This window comes from Callospermophilus lateralis, chromosome 1 (assembly GCF_048772815.1).
Source record: "Callospermophilus lateralis isolate mCalLat2 chromosome 1, mCalLat2.hap1, whole genome shotgun sequence".
Classification (NCBI taxonomy): Eukaryota; Metazoa; Chordata; class Mammalia; order Rodentia; family Sciuridae; genus Callospermophilus; species Callospermophilus lateralis.
This window is the reverse complement of record NC_135305.1, coordinates 109,305,930-109,324,495: the sequence shown is the minus strand read 5'-3', so window position 1 is coordinate 109,324,495 and position 18,566 is coordinate 109,305,930. Positions and strand designations below refer to the sequence as shown.

At 40.6% G+C, this 18,566-nt stretch overlaps 1 protein-coding gene across 2 annotated transcripts in view; it reads right to left on the bottom strand.

Moving 5' to 3' along the window:
• Positions 1-18,566, bottom strand: part of Egfr (epidermal growth factor receptor) — a 201,533-nt gene that overhangs the window by 24,448 nt on the left and 158,519 nt on the right. For both annotated transcript variants that reach the window (XM_076837032.2, XM_076837042.2), the window contains exons 16-20: positions 18,313-18,351; positions 8,671-8,812; positions 7,307-7,429; positions 6,575-6,673; positions 638-823 (exon numbers count right to left, since the gene is read on the bottom strand). In XM_076837032.2, coding sequence (XP_076693147.2) covers positions 638-823; positions 6,575-6,673; positions 7,307-7,429; positions 8,671-8,812; positions 18,313-18,351 — 589 coding nt within the window. The remainder of the gene's footprint in view (positions 1-637; positions 824-6,574; positions 6,674-7,306; positions 7,430-8,670; positions 8,813-18,312; positions 18,352-18,566) is intronic.

Here is an 18,566-nt window from a genome sequence, read left to right as displayed (position 1 = left end):
TGTAGTAGGAGCACCTGTTCTCTTCCACCAGCCTCCTCAGACTTATAAATCAGACCTTGTGTCATAACACTTGCCCTGCCCACACACTAGTGTTCCAAGTCCTCCTTCTGGCCTCAGCCTGGTTTACTTACCTTGCTATCAAATCCTGACCGAGGAAAGCCACACTCCTCTACTACAAAGCACCACAGTGTTCACCAAAAAGAGCTCCAGAAAAATAAGGACAAGAATACCAAACATATTGAACACTCAATGGAGAAAACTGTTCACATGTGGAGGACTAGATTTCCAACATGCAGGTGGAAATGACACTGATTCAGTGTACAAGCCCATCCATTAAGTTTAATCTAAGATAAAGAAAAACCTGCAAGTGCACACACATACACATATCCTCTTGGCTCAGTTATCCCAGGATGGCAGACTAAATATCGCATTTTTCAGTATCCTTGTTTTCCCACTTGCTGTTTTCCTTGGGTCTTTTTACTAATGATCATCATTCCTCCTGAAACATGAGAGCAGTGTGCAATAAGCTGAGACAGCTGTATTTCTTGTTTAATGGAAATATCTGCCCTCTTTTTCAAAGGTAGACAGATGCCTGCTCTACGTGTTCTCTGGTGGTCGGGGCTCCTTCTCCATTTACCTTTGCAATCTGCACACACCAGTTGAGTAGGTACTGGGAACCGATGTTGTCCTTATGTTCTCGGACATAGTCCAGGAGGCAACCAAAGGGCATGAGCTGAGTGATAAGCTGAACGGTGGAGGTCAGGCAGATACCCAGGAGGCGGCACACATGAGGATTGTCCACGCTGGCCATCACGTAGGCTTCCTGTAAGGGAACGAGAGAGGATGGCATCAGAAAGGTTCCCCAACAGTGACTAAAGGAAGAGACACATGGATCTTTTTTCCATGTAAAAAAAAAGCATGAGCATGGTTTTCAAAATATGTACTGTTGTAAGGGACATTTTTTCAGAGCTGTGAAATGACAAGATACTTTGTGGGAGATGGAACCTCCTATGTGCATTTAGGGATTCCACTTGATGGAGAAACCCAGGTAACAATTCCCATTGGCAAAACATTGGTTGAACAAGGGACCTGGTCACTCTAATGTCCCCATGTTTGGGAACTGCTGTAATTTTCCTTAGGAAGATTCTGACTCAAGGCTAAAGATGCTGTCAGGGCCTGAGTTTTGGGCCCAGGACACTGTGGACAATGACTTGCTCACCTCATCAGAAGCTCTCACCATAGGCACCACTGAGACATGATGGTAAGCATGTTCAAGCAAGGTCACTGAGCCAGCAGCCAGATAGCTGGAAGCCCACTCTTTTCAACAGAATAAACTTGGCCCTGACTGAGCAATGGGAGGGTATTTGGGATAGAAACACTGCCTACAGCACTTCTACAAAGAGTAATTGGAAAACATCTTTTTGTGTACCAGCTCCAGTCTCTGAAACGGACATTCAATCTATGATGACTATAGATTCCATTGGCTGCTCAAGATCCAACTTTGAAGAACGTGGTCTGTATTGCCTTGCCCTAGTCTCCTGATGGGAAAATCATGCTGCTCTGCATAATGCATCCATCCCTGCCCCATTCATTTAGGCTGACTGCCAAGGCAGGAGACTTTGACAGATCCATGAATATAGACTTTATGTTAACCCTTCTGCTATTCTTAGACTGAGAAAGCTTTATTTATTTGCAATCATGTGCACAATGGGATCCTTTCTTGTGTCTAACTGAGAACTAGGGAATCCTCGATTTCCACCCATAAATTCTCTTTCCCTTTAAAATACAAATGGTGGTGACCTTTTATTTGGACATAAAAAGAGACAACATGAACTGCAAGAGAATGAGTTCAGAGGTTCCTTTCCACATTTCAGCAACTGTTGTATTTTGAGTGTAGACTTGGGAAAATTAGTTTCTCTTTGCAGAGGCAAACATGTCCTGGGCCAGGTAAAGGCCCAAGAAACAAGGTGAGGCTGGGGATGCTCAGGCATGTGGCATAAACTGGGCAGGGAGGCTGGAACATAGGGTTGAAGACAGAAGACCGAAGACAGTCATGGTGAGGATGGTAGGGGGAGGGCATATGTGTGTCTATTTGTGTGCAAAAAAATTTTTGAATTTGTTGTGTATGTGCATATGTACGTATATATGCATGTCTATCTGACTATCTATCTATACTTTGTGGGTACTAGGGATGAAACCTAGGGGCATGCACATGCTAGGTACATGCTCAATCACTGACCTACATATCCACAGCCCCTGCAAATGCATTTAAACACAAATATATCACAGCACTTTTCTTGCCTTGAACCCTTCCCTGGGTCCTCCCTATTCTTGGGAAATTCCTGCTGCCTGCTCTCCCCTCAGGCCTCTTCCACTGGAGAGCCTCTGTCCCCAAAGGTCCTCCTGATCTTCTCAGGAGCCTCACTGACTCCCCATTATAAACTCCCCTGGCATCTTGCAGTTTTTTTTTCAGGGAAGCAGTCCCAGCATTGCCTGAGAACTTGTAAGAGGCAAATTCTTGCAGCTCCCCTTAGGCCTAGAAGCGAGATGCCATTTCTTTGAACAAGCCCTTGGGAGATTCTTGATGAAGCTGTAGAGCCACTGCTTTGGAGCACACATCCTAATCTATACTTATCTGTGTAATTTAAAACAGGTCCTCCCCCCACCAAGTTCTTCAAGGGATCGACTACATTCTCATACCTAGCAGCATATGATTAGAGTATAGCTGGCACTGGATAGTACTAGATCATATCAGCAAATGTTTCCTTATTTGTTGCCTCAAAACCCATCCCCTAACATATAGGAGATACTTTCTTGATTGTTTATGGTCTCTATTTTCAAGCAGGATATGCATTTTTCTATTATAGACAATTTAATTTTCAAGCGCTATATGAATCTTTTCTATTATAAAAATAATATTAAAAAATAAATATAAATAATATTTATTTTTAAAAATAAAAATATATGTAAAAATATTAATATTTACAAATAATATTAGAACAGAGTAGAGGGGCTAGGGCTGTGGTTCAGATGTAGAGCACTTGCCTAGTATGCGTGAGGCACTGGGTTCGATCCTCAGCACCACATAAAAAATAAAACGAAGATATTGTGTCCACCTATAACTAAAAAATAAATATTAAAAAAAGAGCATAATAGGTATTTAATACCTGTTGACTATGAGGTCATTGAAAATATCCTTAATCTTGAAAAAATGCTTGCAAAAGTCAGAGAATTGAATGGGGCCAGCAAGTGCATTGTGTTTGAAGTCAATATTGTCAGAAGAGAAGGAGGCCTAGGGAAATGAATGGCTAATCTGAGGGTATACTACTTCTTAGTGTCAGGAATGGGCCCACATCTGGGTCTCCTAACCTCTGGGCCAGTGGGCTTCTCTCCACGGTCCACCCGCTCAGCACATGTGTAGCACCAGATGCTCCTAGGGCCTCTCTCTGAATGATGATGCTTTTCAGGTGCTCTGTTTTATGGGCTGCCTGAAAGCTTTAGGTGGCACACATGTGTGCACACACACACATGTGAAACCCATATATAAATCTGTTTTGCATTCCTTTTCCATTGCCTACCCTAAATTTAAACTGGAAAGTCTATGGAAAAATTAATAAGCCATGGGATTGACATAAAAGCACAAATCACATCTCTCCCCGGAGTCTGGGAAGCTGTACAACCATAACACCAGAGAAATCCTCTGGAGGTTCCTATTTTCTCAAGATCTGGTTGAGATTTGAGTACATATTGTATTCATTTTAAAGGGGAGAAAAATCTGCAAAGTGGAGCACTCTCAGCAGCCCATCTGTTGTGGGCCGGCGAGGGGCTGATCTGGAACCAGAAACTGGGAACAGAGCAGGGGGCGTGGGTGTCAGGCCACACAGAGTTTGGAGGCTTGCCAGGTCCTGGTCCTACTAAAACCTGATAGATCAACAGAGCTGAGTCGTCACTTCCTGCCCCGCCTCCCCAGGGCACAATGGGAACGCTGTTGTTGTGTGCCCTGCTCAGCATGTGCAGAAGTTAAAGTGAGCTTTGTTCTTTACTGTTTATCTTGGAAATCGTGAAGGTGCACCGTGACCTACACCAAGTATGCTTGGTATTCCACAACAATCTCAGCACAAGCCACCCAGGCAGGCAGAGCTCACACTTGGAGACCCTGGTGGCTTCTGTCCAAGTCCTACCACTGGGTTGTCCCTGAGGTTTTGGTGACCTTAAGAATCTATTATGTTTGTCCTTATTGCTGGCAATGATTATTGGGCCTTCTTTGCTGCCTATCAACATTTATTTTTCTTTTTTCTTTTTTTGGCAGCAGGGATTGAACTCAGGGGTACTTATCAACTGAGCCACATCCCAAGCCCTTGTAATTTTTTACTTTGAGATGGGGTCTTGCCATGTTGCTCAGTGCCTAAGTTGCTGAGGCTGGCTTTGAACTCATGATCCTCTTGCCTCAGCCCCTCCCCCACCCCCAGTTGCTGGGTTATAGGTGTGCACCACTACACCTGGCTCTCCTTCATTTTTGAACTGTTTTACGTTATGAATAAGGGAAAGAATTCCACTAGATTCTAAACTCCTAAGAAGAGGCCTATGTCTAATCTTATGAGTGAAGAATAGGGGTCCCCCCATATTTAAAAACTTTCACAGTTAATTAAGCCACTGACAGCCATGTAAAACAGTGGCTGTGGCACATGGTGGACCACAGATTACTGGGTCTTTGGAACCATGTATGAGTACAGCCAGTATTTAAAAATAAAAAATACTTGGCCCATGGGCTATCCTGTCACAGAATTAATGTGCTATTTAGCACACTGTTGAAATTGGCCTTAGCATCTCTGGCTTTGTTTCTTTTAGCAGAAACCACCTCCTTCAACGTTCCTGATTTCCAGAGGGTGCTTTCCAGCACCAGCACATGACTCTACACTGCCAGGAAAATGTGGGAGCACCCAGGAGATTGAGCCTTAGGACAAGCAAATGAGAAAGCCTCAAGTTTATCATCCAGTGCCTTAGTCATAACATCTGATATTTGAAGAGAAGACCAAAGATGACGAGAATGAAGAAACAAAGTGGGGGAAGGAAATAAAAATAATGGGGGGCAGGAGGAGACCAGGTGAAAGGATGAGCATGAGGCAAAATAGGACCTTCAGGTATCAGGTGCACCGAATTTTTAAACCTTTCCTTTATCCCTCATCTACCCCATCTCCACCCACAGAAACACAGATTTCCTTCATTAAAAGGTCCTGGGAGAAGGGAGAGAATTTTCAGTGAAAACTACTTCCTTCCCAAAGCATAGCTATTGTTTAGAATACTTTTGAGCTTTCCTTGTAAATATTGTTGAAATGTATGTTCTGGGTTGTTTATTAGAATGTCTTGAATGAGCAGAAAATTAATAAAGGAAGCAAATTTGGCAAAAGGTACTCTTTTTAACAGTAGAGGTTAAGGGTTAGAGGTTTTAAGTGAAAAGACTTCACAAATCCTTGTCTGCTTATTCTTTTTTTGTGGTTAACAAAACTTGACATCACATTAACAGGACTCGACACTGATTTGTAAACCATTAAAATGAAAGATAATTTTGCTTGATAAGTTTGTCATCCATATGTAAGATTTTCTATTACATCATATTAATATATCATCTTTCATTTAGGAGTTTACCAATGTGGCATTTCCCCACTAGAAAAAAAAAAAAGAGAGAGAGAAAGCTGCCCAGAGAAAATTAAAGGGCAGAGGATTTTGCCACTGGAAAATGCATCACATCTAAGCACAATTTTAAAAGGCTCATATTTGCCTCACTTATTATAGATCTGTAAGTTGAAGATAATACTATATGGCTTTTGTCTTTGGCTATTAGATCGCTAAATTGTCTAAATTTCTGCGGCTCATAATAAGCCAGGCCAATACTGAAGAGGGCTCTGTCCTACTTCAGGCTGTTCCCTTTCAGCTAGCCTCTTCCTTGTGAGAAAGTACAGAATGTGGTCAACAGTTCATGAAGAGGGAATTATATTGTGAATCTTAGGCACCATTAATAAAAGCCATTTTAAAGATAAGATACTTAGAAAAGCATGAGTTTTAGAGTCAGAAATCATGAAGGTTTGGGGCTGAGATTGTAGCTCAGGGGTAGAATGCTTGCCTAGCATGTGTGAGGCATTGGGTTCAATCCTCAGCACCACATAAAAATAAATAAAATGAGGATATTGTGTCCATCTACAACTAAAAAAAATATTTTAAAAAATCATGAAGGGTTTTACGCCTATCCCGGCCATTAGAAGCTGGGTGAGTTTCTTTATAGCACCATTTTTTTATCCAAAAAATATTGAACATAATACCTATGTCACAGGCTCATCATGAGTATTTACTATGATAATGTATGTAAAGAAACTAGTGTCAACAGGCTCCCAGCCATCTCTGGATAACATAATGGAAGAATCTTTTCCATAAGAGGAGGGAAATAAATGCACTATGGCTAGAAGGAAAAAGATATGAAAAGTAAACACTTTGAATAAAGCAACCTGATGCTGACACCAGAAAAGGCGGCTTCTGATGTCCATCCTGTGGACAACTAGAGAACAAAGCAGATACTTACGTCAAGAATTTCCTTGTTGGCTTTTGGAGATGTGGCTTCTCTTAATTCTTTGATTGCTACCGGAATTTTAACTTTCTCACCTTCTGGAATCCAGAGTCCCTGAGATCAAGAGAAGACATTAATTGGTGATTATCATACTGTGCAATATGTTGTCTTGTGTGCTAGATGGATTTTATTAGTGACAATCCTAAGTGGAGCCACAGCTCTGCACTGCAAGGCCAACTGTGACTTCTAAGCATCTCTTTAGCTATCAGGTGCATGAATCAGAGTACAAAACCTGCTTGGGCCAGTTGTGAAGTCAGTGTGGATCACTTAGTCCAGAATTCTAAGATGTTTTGAATCTAGGCCTAACTAAAACCAGATTTTAAGCAAACAGGAAAAGGAATGAAGCATATTAGGAAGATCTTGTTCTGACCTGGGCTTTATTTTGATGCTTAATGCAATGACAGGCAGCTCCCCTTCTGTATTCACCTGCTATGGCCTCCTGCCTGTGCCACACTCCCCTCGAAAGGTCAATACCATCTCTAACAATGCTTTTGGCCCCCAAAGCCCACTTATTTGCATTGTGGCTATAAAAGATTTCCTCTCAATGACTTGGAAAAACACTGGAGTTTCCCAAGCCCTCAGCCAAGCAAAGAGAAGAGATGATGAAAATCAGTTGACACACTGAGGACTTGTCACTGACTCGGGACATGGTGAGCCCCGGGGGTTACTTGTCTCCATGGTTGTTACCTTATACACAGTGCCAAATGCTCCTGAGCCCAGCACTTTTATCTTTTTGAATTCTGTTTCCTTTAAGATCCTCAGGAGAGCTTGGTTGGGGGCTTCTCCACTGGGCGTCAGAGGCTCCACAAGCTGTGAAAGAGAAGGGAACAGATCTAAGATGCCAGTTCAAGGCACCATACCAACAGCAATGTGGGTGCTAGATGGGTCCAGAGCACGAGCAGCCAGAACCCCAAAACATGTGGTCACCTTTTAGTACAGAGCACTCACCCTGCTTGTTCAAAAGGACAAATGGACACTTTCTTTAAAGAACTTGATAAAACACGATAGGAACAGAGCTTCTCTGATATATCTACATTCAACAAATGCAATTTCTATTTCTATTTTCACACCAACTAGCTTGACTGAAAAACTGGTGAGGAAAATTTGTATATGGTGGTCATTTTTGTCATTTGTGGGTCCCCAACACAAAATACCATTATGCTTATGAGCAGAACTGGCTTTTACCACAGTGCTGGACACAGATGCCAGCTTCAGGCTGTGTGAAGGATCACACCAATCTCAAACAGAGCTTAAAGGAGCAGCCACTGGTGTGGATGGTGGCCTTTTCCAGAGTGACATCTTATCTGACCACAGTGGCTTGTTTACAAGTAGTCATCTCTTGCCAAGCCTCCTCCTATACATACACAGAGGTGCTGCATCTTGGGCCTCTACTCAGCTTTGTAAGCATTTCATAGGACTTAACCCAGAAACATTTACATTTCATTGTCTAGAGGTAACAAAATGTAACTGAGTAGAACTGGATACCTAAGAATTTTTTTCTCATTCTTCCATTATAACAAATAATCATTATAATGTAATTATATATTTGCTGTTGTTTGGAGAAGTGCTTCAAAGGTCCAGGTGTTGAAGGCTTAGTCTCTGGCCCATGGTACTATTGGGAGGTGGTGAGACTTTTAGAAAATGAAGTTTAGTGGGAGGTCTATATGTCACTGGGGATGTGTATTAGAAGAAGGAGACAGTGGGACCCTGGTCTCTTCTTTCTCTCTTTTTCACTTCCTGACATGAGGTGAGTAATTTTATTCTGCCACATGCTTCTACCATGATGTGCTGACATAGGCCCAAAACAATGGGGCCAACTGATTATGGACTAAAAGCTCCACAAATAAACTCACGTCAAAATAAACTTTTTTTTCTTTATAAGTTGATTATCTCAGGTATTTGTTATAGTGATGGAAAACAGACTGAAACAACAATCAAAATACAAAATTGCAAGTTACAAGTTCTCAAAGGAAGATTCTTTTTTCTCTCTAGAGCAGTGTTGGTTCCTAATGGTGCTTCTGGCCCCAAGGGAGCCAGGCTCCTGCACTCACCTCTCTTTCCTGCAGCAGTCTACGCAGCGTGCGCTTCCTGACAATGTGGCGCCTTCTCATGAAAAGGCCGATCCCAAGGGCCACTATCACTAGCAAGAAGAGGCCACCCACAATCCCAGTGGCAATGGATGGGATCTTGGGTCTGGAATAAAATGGAAAGACAAGAAAGATTGAGGTTTGCTGATAGATCAATTTTTCACATTTCCTGCACTTTTTGACACATTAACGTCATTTAATATTTTCTCAGAAAGTGGGATATTGTGTAGCTTCTAAAGGGAGAAAAGGCACCTCATTGATTCCTAGGACAATATTTCCAACATTTTCAGCTTCTCTCTTCCCAGCCTAGCCCCCCATTTTTCACTTTGTAAACTGAGGTCTCATCTCTCCACATAGTGACACATTTTTTAATCTACTGATTAAGAAAATATACAATTTAAAAAATGATTCAGACTTTAATAATGCTTTTTATATGAATCTGTATTTTGTTCTTTCCAAACATGCCAGTTCAAGTGAAGATATTGTCTCCCAGCCAGGTTTGGTGAAAGAACCTTCCAGGAACAATAAGATCTCTAAAGGGATCCTTGGTTTTCAAGATGAGCCCCACAGCTATGTGAACTGCTCTATGAATATGCCTGATGAGGATTGTAAAGGATTTAGACAAAAAAGCATCATTGTTACAGTGAATGTTTTCACATAGCCTCACACCCCAGTGCATTAACTCCTGTGTCTTACCAAGGTCATACCTCATTTCAGAAAGAGGAAAAAAATCAGAAGTCTGCTTTTTCAGCTCACTGGAGGAAGGACCATATGAATTAATAATATAAATAGCTGTATCTGGAGTCTTTACCAAATGATTATTTTGTGTGTGTGTGTGTGTGTGTGTGTGTATGTGTGTGTGTATTGCTGGCATGAAAATTATTATCCTACTATGTCTATTCTAATAGAGTTCCTGGTAAATTGATTCTTATTTTGGGGTAGAGATGTTAATGAATAGCAAAGATTAATTAGCACTATCATTTGTCATTAAAAAGATGCCAAAGTCCTTGCACATTTCTTTTAAGTGGGTCAAATGAATTTATAAAAATGATAGTTCACAACATTTTTCTTTTTAGAAAGGGCAAAAGTCATCTCCAGCATTGCATTCCAAATCCCAAATTAATAAAGTTTGAATTAATGAGTTTTTACTATATTAAAGGGAACACTGGAAGATACAAGGAATAATTTGTTCCACAGTATGAGTTCCATGGGGGACCACAGTAGTAAGAGTGAGTGATTGAGAAGAGAAAAATATTAAAAAGAGTATATATTGCTGGGTGCAGTGGCACATGCCTATAATTCAAGCTACTCTGGAGGCTGAAGCAGGAGGGCTTATCTCAGTGGTAGAGTGGATTCAATCCCCAGAATCACACACCCACACACAGATGTAAAATTACAAAAAATTGAATTGATTAGTTTCGAGGTGGGGTGGTGATGGAAAATCTCACTGAAGGACAGGGAGAATAAACCCCAGGCACTCCCCTATCTACAGCTGTTCCCCTACCCACCTTCCTGCCACTAGTGTGTGGGGAGATGTCTTTGGTAAATTGGAGCTTTGGTCATTCAGAAGCTCAGGCCTCAGCTGGAGGGAAGGCAGGAAGGGAAAATTTGGGGAGAACACAAAAGGAATTTACACCTGACCCCCACCTGACTAAACTGATGACCCCAGTACAGTAGGCCCCAGGGAACTTCCCTACTTGCCCTCCTGTCCCACCCTACATGAGCCTGCCAAACCAACTCATCCCATGACCTGGCTCTGCTGAACCCTACAAAACTTGGGCCCTTGTAGCCTGTCACCATTTTCTTTCCTGAAAAGGTGCCCCTCTGCTGCTAAATAAAAGCATCACTGATTTGTGGAGGTCTGTTCCTGTTTCGGTTATTTTTGCTTTTGTTATGGTGCTGAAACCTAGAAATGGGAGTTTGGGGGGTTCTTTTTACCCTTCCTAGTTCCAACAAACCTCCCTTTCCCTGCTGCCTCCTTCGCCTTTTCGCCCAACAGTCATGTTAAACGGAGGATGAGACCTGGGAAGTGACCATTGGCATTCCTGTGGTTCTCTGAGGCTGGGGAAGCCCCCAGTCATGGCTCATTTGGCTATGGCTGAATTCCCAGACTCTTCCTTCTAACCCTCCCCTCCCAATCAATCCCTCACTGTACCTATCCCTCTTCCCTGTATTTAAGACCTTTGGATCAGAGGCCACTTTCTGCCATTTTGTTCCTTCACCCAACACTGGCCTTCTCATTTTTCAGAGGGGTAAGAACCCTTCCAGTCTTTTGCAGAGGAACCCTCCCTGGCCTTTTGGCTCATCTGGACCCCAGGGGTCCTCCACCATTGATATTGTAAAAAGGGACACCCTTTCATTCTCTGGTAGAACTGCTCTCCAGTGACAGGAGACATCAAAGGATGCTTTGATCTCAATCCCCACCCAGGTCAAACCTCAACCAGTCTGTCCTAGGGGATAGGAAAGGCAGCAAAATACGACAGACACTAGAATGGCAGTATGTATAAACGTGGATGTGTAACCGATGTGATTCTGCAATCTGTACATGTGGTAAAAATGGGAGCTCATAACCCACTTGAATCAAATGTATGAAATATGATATGTCAAGAGCATTGTAATGTTTTGAACAACCAATAAAAAAAAATAGAAATAAAAAAATAAAAACCTCAAAATCCTCCACTTCCAATCTGACCTCAAAAGCAAATGCCTTATTAGGCTGAATACCCAAATCTGGCCACAATTCAAATTAGACAATCTACATCAATGGCCCGAGTTCGGGAACTTTGATCAAAAAATTCTCCAAGATTTGGACAATCTCCTCCAATGAAATCTCCAAGATTTCTTTTACCTTCACTCTAGCCTTCATTATACCAGCCCTGCTCTACTCTAAAACTAATCCTCACTAACCCACAACTCCCTTCCTCATTCATAGCTCCCCAAATGGCAAGTGAATACTCTCCTTAAAGACCTCAGGGTCCCTCTGCTCCCTCATCCCACCCACCCTCCTCAAAACCCACACCCAAGCGCCCCCTCCCCTTACAAATCATCACCTCCTCTTACAAATCTAAAAACTCTTCCAGTGAAACACATGTCCCTTTCTGGGAGGTGGCAGGGGCTGAAGGGATTGTTCAAATTTATGTTCCCTTTTCTATGACTTTTTTTTTTTTTTTTTTTTAATACATTCCAGCCTGGTCCTGGTCTTAGTGCCAGGTCTTAAGCCTCCTGATAATTCCTTACTTGCTGGGATTGAACCCACAGTCTGGGATACCTGTCAACCCAAAATTGCTTAACACCACCCCTCTATTCAAATTCAACTAAAAGACCCCCCTCAAACCTTGCCTGATTATCACCTGGGGAATAAAACTGATCTCAGGAGGAAACATAAATTATAGGACCACACCTTACCAGACTGATCTTAAAAAGGAAAAATGGTTAAAATGCCCTAGGCATGAGGAGTAGCTCAAACAGCAGATTCCCTTGCCTCCTGCCAGATCTCTATCTCACCAAGGCTTGCATTGAAATGAAAATTGCAGAGGCCTGCTGATCTTACAGTATTTGAGATCAGAGGGTGAAAAAATATGCCTCTTAAAAAAAAGAAAGAAAGAAAGAAAGAAAGAAAGAAAGAAAGAAATGGTCAAGTCTTCTTTACCTTGAGAATCTTTACTTAATTATTTAAGAGCTCTACCTTATTCTTTCAATGTCTGAATTCCCTCTAATCTAAGTCAAAAGTAAACCCTGATCTGATAAAGATGTTCTGCATGCTCCTTTACTAATTACAGCCATGCTATTTTTTTATAGGACACTTGTTTTTTCTTTTTTTAGTACTATATTTTTGAGCTTATGATTTTATGATGAATTCACATATGATTCTGTGTGCCTAAATTAATATGTTTTTCTGATCATTATTATTTTATCCAACTACAGCAGTTCTTGCACTCTGTTGTGTTGTTCAGAGGCCAATCTTCAAGGGTTAGCTCTCATCTACACTGGGAAAATGTCATTTTACAAGATCCTTAGTAGGACTTAGACATGGTGATGCTGGGAATAAATCTAATAGAGGCATTAAGGAACATCTGTAGCATTCCAGTGGAGATCAACCTACAAAACGCTACAAGGTTTTTGTTTCTTGTTTGTTTTGTGTATGTGTACATACTTGTGTATTGTGTTGTTGTGTCTTCACATGGATTTGTATCCATATATCATGTACATGGTATCAAAATTGGCATATAAATGAACATTCATAAACTTAAATTTAAACAAAAAATGGATCCAAATACCTTTTAGTTCACATGATGTAAAAAAGTTCAATTTAAATCCGGGAAATAAATAAGAGTAAATATGTCTTTAAAATTACTAGCTCAAATATTTTTCTAGGTGGTCAGACAATTAATAGATTGTTGGTTTCTACAAAATGTCTAGAATGTAATATCCATTGTTTCTAGAATTTTTCTTCAACAAGGAAGAAATGGCTAGTACTGTTAGCTACACTTGGTATCTTGGTATTTACAGTAAAAAATAAGTAAATTAGATTTGACATAAATGGTATTAATTATAAATGTGCTTATCAGAAACATCTGATTACAAAGTTAAAACGTTAACTGCTAAATATAAAATCAAGTACTCTTGGCTTCTTGAATTAGTGTTTTCATAAATTGGTAAGTGAAAAAAGGTTTAAGATTGCTTTGTGTCTTCACTGAAAACAAGGTTACTAAGAATTAAGATTCTATCAGGTGTAATTTACATGCAAAGTATAAGAGGTTTCAAATGGGCTTCAATTAAAGTATCATAAAAACAAAGTATTTCACCTTATTAAGGTGAAATAATTTGTCTAAATTCAGAAGTTTATATGGGTTGCTTTAGAGTGTGAATTAAGACAAGAACCAACAGTGAGGAAAAAAAACCAAGATGTTCTAGATAGAGAAATCTATTTTAGTATGAAAAGTGCAAGCAAAAAGAAATGTTTCTAATGAAAAGTCTTTGTGTGATAAAGCAAAAAGTTGTAAAATTAGAGTTTGTACAACTCTGGTTAAATAACAGCTGTTATTTTAGAGTATCATATTACATTACAGATTCTGAATTTTTCTTAAAAAGCTAAACTTGGTTAATATAAAAATATCAGTATAATTGTGGTATTGTTGTATTCATATCTTCCAAGTATTCAAGTCTTTAAAGTATAAGGTTTAAAAGAGCATTTTACCAAGCTGGTATTCTTGAAACTAAAGTTTAAATTAAAGGTTTGGGATTGTAAAATTATGTTTCTTGGTTCATAGATATGATACAAATTAAATACATTTTTATTCTTGTAAATTTCATTTTGTAATTTCCTTGTAAACTTTAACTGTTACTGTTAGTCCCTTACAGAAGTACAACTTTAGATATAATAACCTGAGTTAATTTGAAATAGTAGGCCATCAGATACGATGTAGGGATAACTTCCAGTACTAATACTGACCCCAATTAAATAAAATAGGTAAATGACTGTAAAGTTATAGGCATTAAATTTAAAACCCATTTATACACAATGTGTATACACAATGGCATTTATACACAATGGAGTACTACGAAGCACTAAGAAATGACAAAATCATGGAATTTGCAGGGAAATGGATGGCACTAGAGCAGATTATGCTAAGTGAAGCTAGCCAATCCCTAAAAAACAAATGCCAAATGTCTTCTTTGATATAATGAGAGCAACCAAGAACAGAGCAGGGAGGAAGAGCAGGAGGAAAAGATTAACATTAAGCAGAGTCATGAAGTGGGAGGGAAAGGGAGAGAAAAGGGAAATTGCTTGGAAATGGAAGGAGACCCTCATTGCTATACAAAATTACATATAAGAGTTTGTGAGGGGAATGGGAAAAAAATAAGGAGAGAAATGAATTACAGTAGATGGGGTAGAGAGAGAAGATGGGAGGGGAGGGGAGGGGGGATAGTAGAGGATAGGAAAGGTAGCAGAATACAACAGTTACTATTATGGTATTATGTAAAAATGTGGATGTGTAACCGATGTGATTCTGAAATCTTTGTAATGTTTTGAATAACCAATTAAAAAAAAAAGTAATAACCCTGAATGCAAATGGGAAAAAATCTTGCATTCTATCAGATCATAATGGAATAAAATCAGAAATCAGTGATGAAATAAAAAATATAAGATACTCTAAAAAAAAAAAAATTTAAAACCCAGTACTCTTACTTTAAGACTGGTGAAACTGGCTTGTTGGATGTTTAAGACCAAAGCTTAGAGATTAAAATTAAGGAAATTAAAGGTCAAGAAAAAATAGCCAATATTTGGCTCTTGCCCTCTGAGTCAGCTTGAATCAAGGGAACAAAGAAACTTCTCTAAGGTCTTTGCAACTCTGGGTCACATGACCTCCCAATCAGGGTGATCCATGAGACCCTGGAGAACAGAAAGCTGACCAGTGCACATGCTGCAAAAGAGGAGGTTCATTGGAGAAGAGAGACATCCCTGATGCTTCCAAAGGAGGCCACATGGTCAGTAAGACTCTGACCCATCCTTGCAGATAGCCACTAAAAAAGCTAAAAGGCTGTTGTCAAGTTCCACAAGAATAAACTCCTGAGATAACTTAGCAGATTCTTAACAATAGACAGAAACAAGGTCAAATTGACCAGCTTGATCTTGAACACTTAGCAAAACCAGTTATAACCAAAGTACAGCCACACCAGCATTTAAAAGAAAGGACAATGTTTTTGCGGGAGGGTATTGGGGATTGAACTCAGGGGCACTCAATCGATCACTGAGCCACATCCCCAGCCCTATTTTGTATTTTATTTACAGCCAGGGTCTCACTCCGTTGCTTAGTGCCTTACTTTTGCTGATGCTGGCTTTGAACTTGTGATCCTCCTGCCTCAGCCTCCCAGCCACTGGGATTACAGGCAGGCACCACTACACCCAGCAAACAGTTCTTTTAACAGAAATTAAGATAGACACTTGTGTCAGCCCCACAGTCCTGTTGCCCCCAAGTTCTGAGGCATTTTTTCCTTTGCAAGGCTCATATTTAGCCCTGTCTACCGAAAATTGGACTGGCCTCTGCACCTTGGTTTTTCTTCTCAAACTGATGCTAACAACCAAAAATTGCCTATCCTGATAATGTACACACCAGACACAAGAGAGCCCTTCAGTTTATTTCCTTTACTCAAAGCCTGGAGATATCTGCCCAAATTGACACGGGAGCCACCGTGGGATTAGGAATGTCTATTCGTTTCTTTAAAAAACGTCACAACAGGTTATTGAGGATATCCATCAGGTTGCCAATTCAGTACCGACTTTACAAAATCAATTGGATTCTTTGGTGTCTGTTGTCCTACAAAATTGTGCAGGACTAAATCTCTTTACTGTCAAACAAGGTGGCTTCTGTCTCTTCCTTGGGATGTTGCTTCAATATCAGTCAATCAGGACGGGTAAGGGATAAGGTTAAATAACTACAGGGCCAGTTGGAACAACGGAGATGAGAACTGGCAGATTCCTGGTGGTTCTCACTGGGGGATCTAACATGGTGGGTTTCTTGGTTATTCTCCCTTATATCTTCTTTAATATTCATCTTCCTCATAATAACCTTTCTTCCCTGTATCCTTAAATTCACAAAGAGATAACTTCTTAGTAAAGTGACCTGTTTGGCTTGATCTGCTTCCCAGGGACACATTAATGCCATTATCCTGGGTTGGGGTTGTGGCTTAGTGGCAGAGTACTTGCCTCGCACATGTGAGGCACTGGGTTTGATCCTCAGCACCACATAAAAATAAATAAACTATTTAAATAAAGATATTATATCCATCTATAATTTTTTTTAAAAAGCCATTATACTTCTGCATTCACAATTGGATTCCTGGAAACCACCATGGGAAAAGATTGCCTGTGGTGACCCCAAAGCCTCTTCCATATACACCCCTCTTCAGCCCAACGCCAGAGGCTCGGCTCTATATCCTCTTCCAGTATCCTGGAAGGTAATTTTTCTTCTCAGCAGGAAGTAGCTAGATATGATGACACTGCCCCAACTAATCATACCTCTTTCAGAGTCTGGAATGAAGGACATGGAGAATAAACCCCAGGCACTCCCCTATCTACAGCTGTTCACCTACCCACCTTCCTGCTACTTGTGTGTAGGGAGATGTCTGTGGTAAATTGGGAGCTTTGGTCATTCAGAAGCTCAGGCTTCAGCTGGAGGGAAGGCAGGAAGGGAAAATGGGGAGAACAGAAAAGGAACTTACACCTGACTCCCACCCAACTGACCTGATGATCCCAGTATAATAGGCCCCAGGGAACTTTCCTACTTGCCCTCCTGTCTCACCCTACATGAGCCTGCCAAACCAACTCATCCCATGACCTGGCTCTGCTGAACTCTATGTCTCAGAAATTGCCTTATTTCTCTTTAATGTTTCAACTGGTGGCAGAAGCTACCATTCAGCTACAACCATCAGGTCTGGGGCAGACAAGTAGGCTGAAGTTGAAAAACATTTGTTACCAAAAGCTCGGTCCTTGTCCCCAGTGCCAATTCATGCCAATTTAGTAAGAGAATACAGTTTTGATAAAAAGGAAAAAGGAGTTTTACTGCTTTGCTAGCGAAGGACAAACACAGGGGACTCCAGTTCCGGAGGAGGCTGTGGTTCTGCCCATCAGAGAAAACAGGGGTTTTAAAGAAACTCTTCAAAGGCTACATTCCAGGTGTGCCCTGACAGAGGGCCCCATGCTTGGCCTGACTGTTATGTTGAAATTCACTTGTTAATTTGGGAGATAGTCACTTCCTAGTTCTTCTGGTGACATCTCTTTCCTGTGGAGAACAGATAAAGTAATCTGGTTCCCTGCCTCTAGGTTAGGGAAGGGGAGAAGGAAAAGGAGAAAAAAAAGCAGCAAGGGCTATATTCAAAGGGTAAAGTGGACCACTCTTAGAAGATCAGTAAGTGGAGGGATTTTGTCACATAATCAGAATGGCACCCATTCCTTGGGAGTTTGGCTAGAGTTTCCACAGAAATGGCAAAAAGATGTTTTGTGCATGATTCCCCAACTCTTCACTAGACGATGCTGATTGATGATACCACTCTTTCCCATTTAAGTCTGAACAGGAATTTGTGATTTTGTTTTTCTCAGTGCATCCAGCAATAATGACAAACTGATCAGAATTGAAATGTCAAAAAAAGTCCATTTGTCATTGTTGGACAATGTGTTTTGAAAATAAATCAAAGAAAGAAAATTCCCTCCAAGCTGGATCTTTGTCATTTAATAGAAAAGTCATTTAAACACAGGTTTGTGATAATATTGATTTAGTGGGGAAAAAAATGAGTAGAATCTAGAAGATAGTAAGATTAAGGAAAACTGGTGTAACTGCTGAAGCCAGAGAGAGCTGTGTATAAAGAGGTGGCTAGCCATGGATACCAGTTCCTATGGAGAAGGCCCTGACCTAACCCTTCCTCCATCCCTTCCACTAAAGAACAAAGTTGATAGGGGACAGGAAGGTGGAATCAGCAAGGGAGTTTCTGCTGGGGACCTTGGGCTGGCTAAGGGAAGATTTAAGAAACTGACAAGGCTCCTGGACAATCAGAAATGACTTTTGGTAATATTTGAGGAGATCCATTGGATCCCAAACTGATACTTACCCATTTATTGTACAGCCTTGAAGCCCTGGTCCAGCACATCTGTGGGCAATAAAAGACAAATACATTCTAATTCTTTGGCATTTGTTTTGCGGAGATTTTTAAAAAATTAACTTATAAGCAGTGTGCAGCAAATTGCTCTCAAATCATTACATTGCATCTCAATATTGGAGTGGTGGTTACTAATTTATTTAGTATGTATTTGACTCATTTGTTCATCCATGAAGGAAATATTTATGAGTGTCTGCTTTGTGACA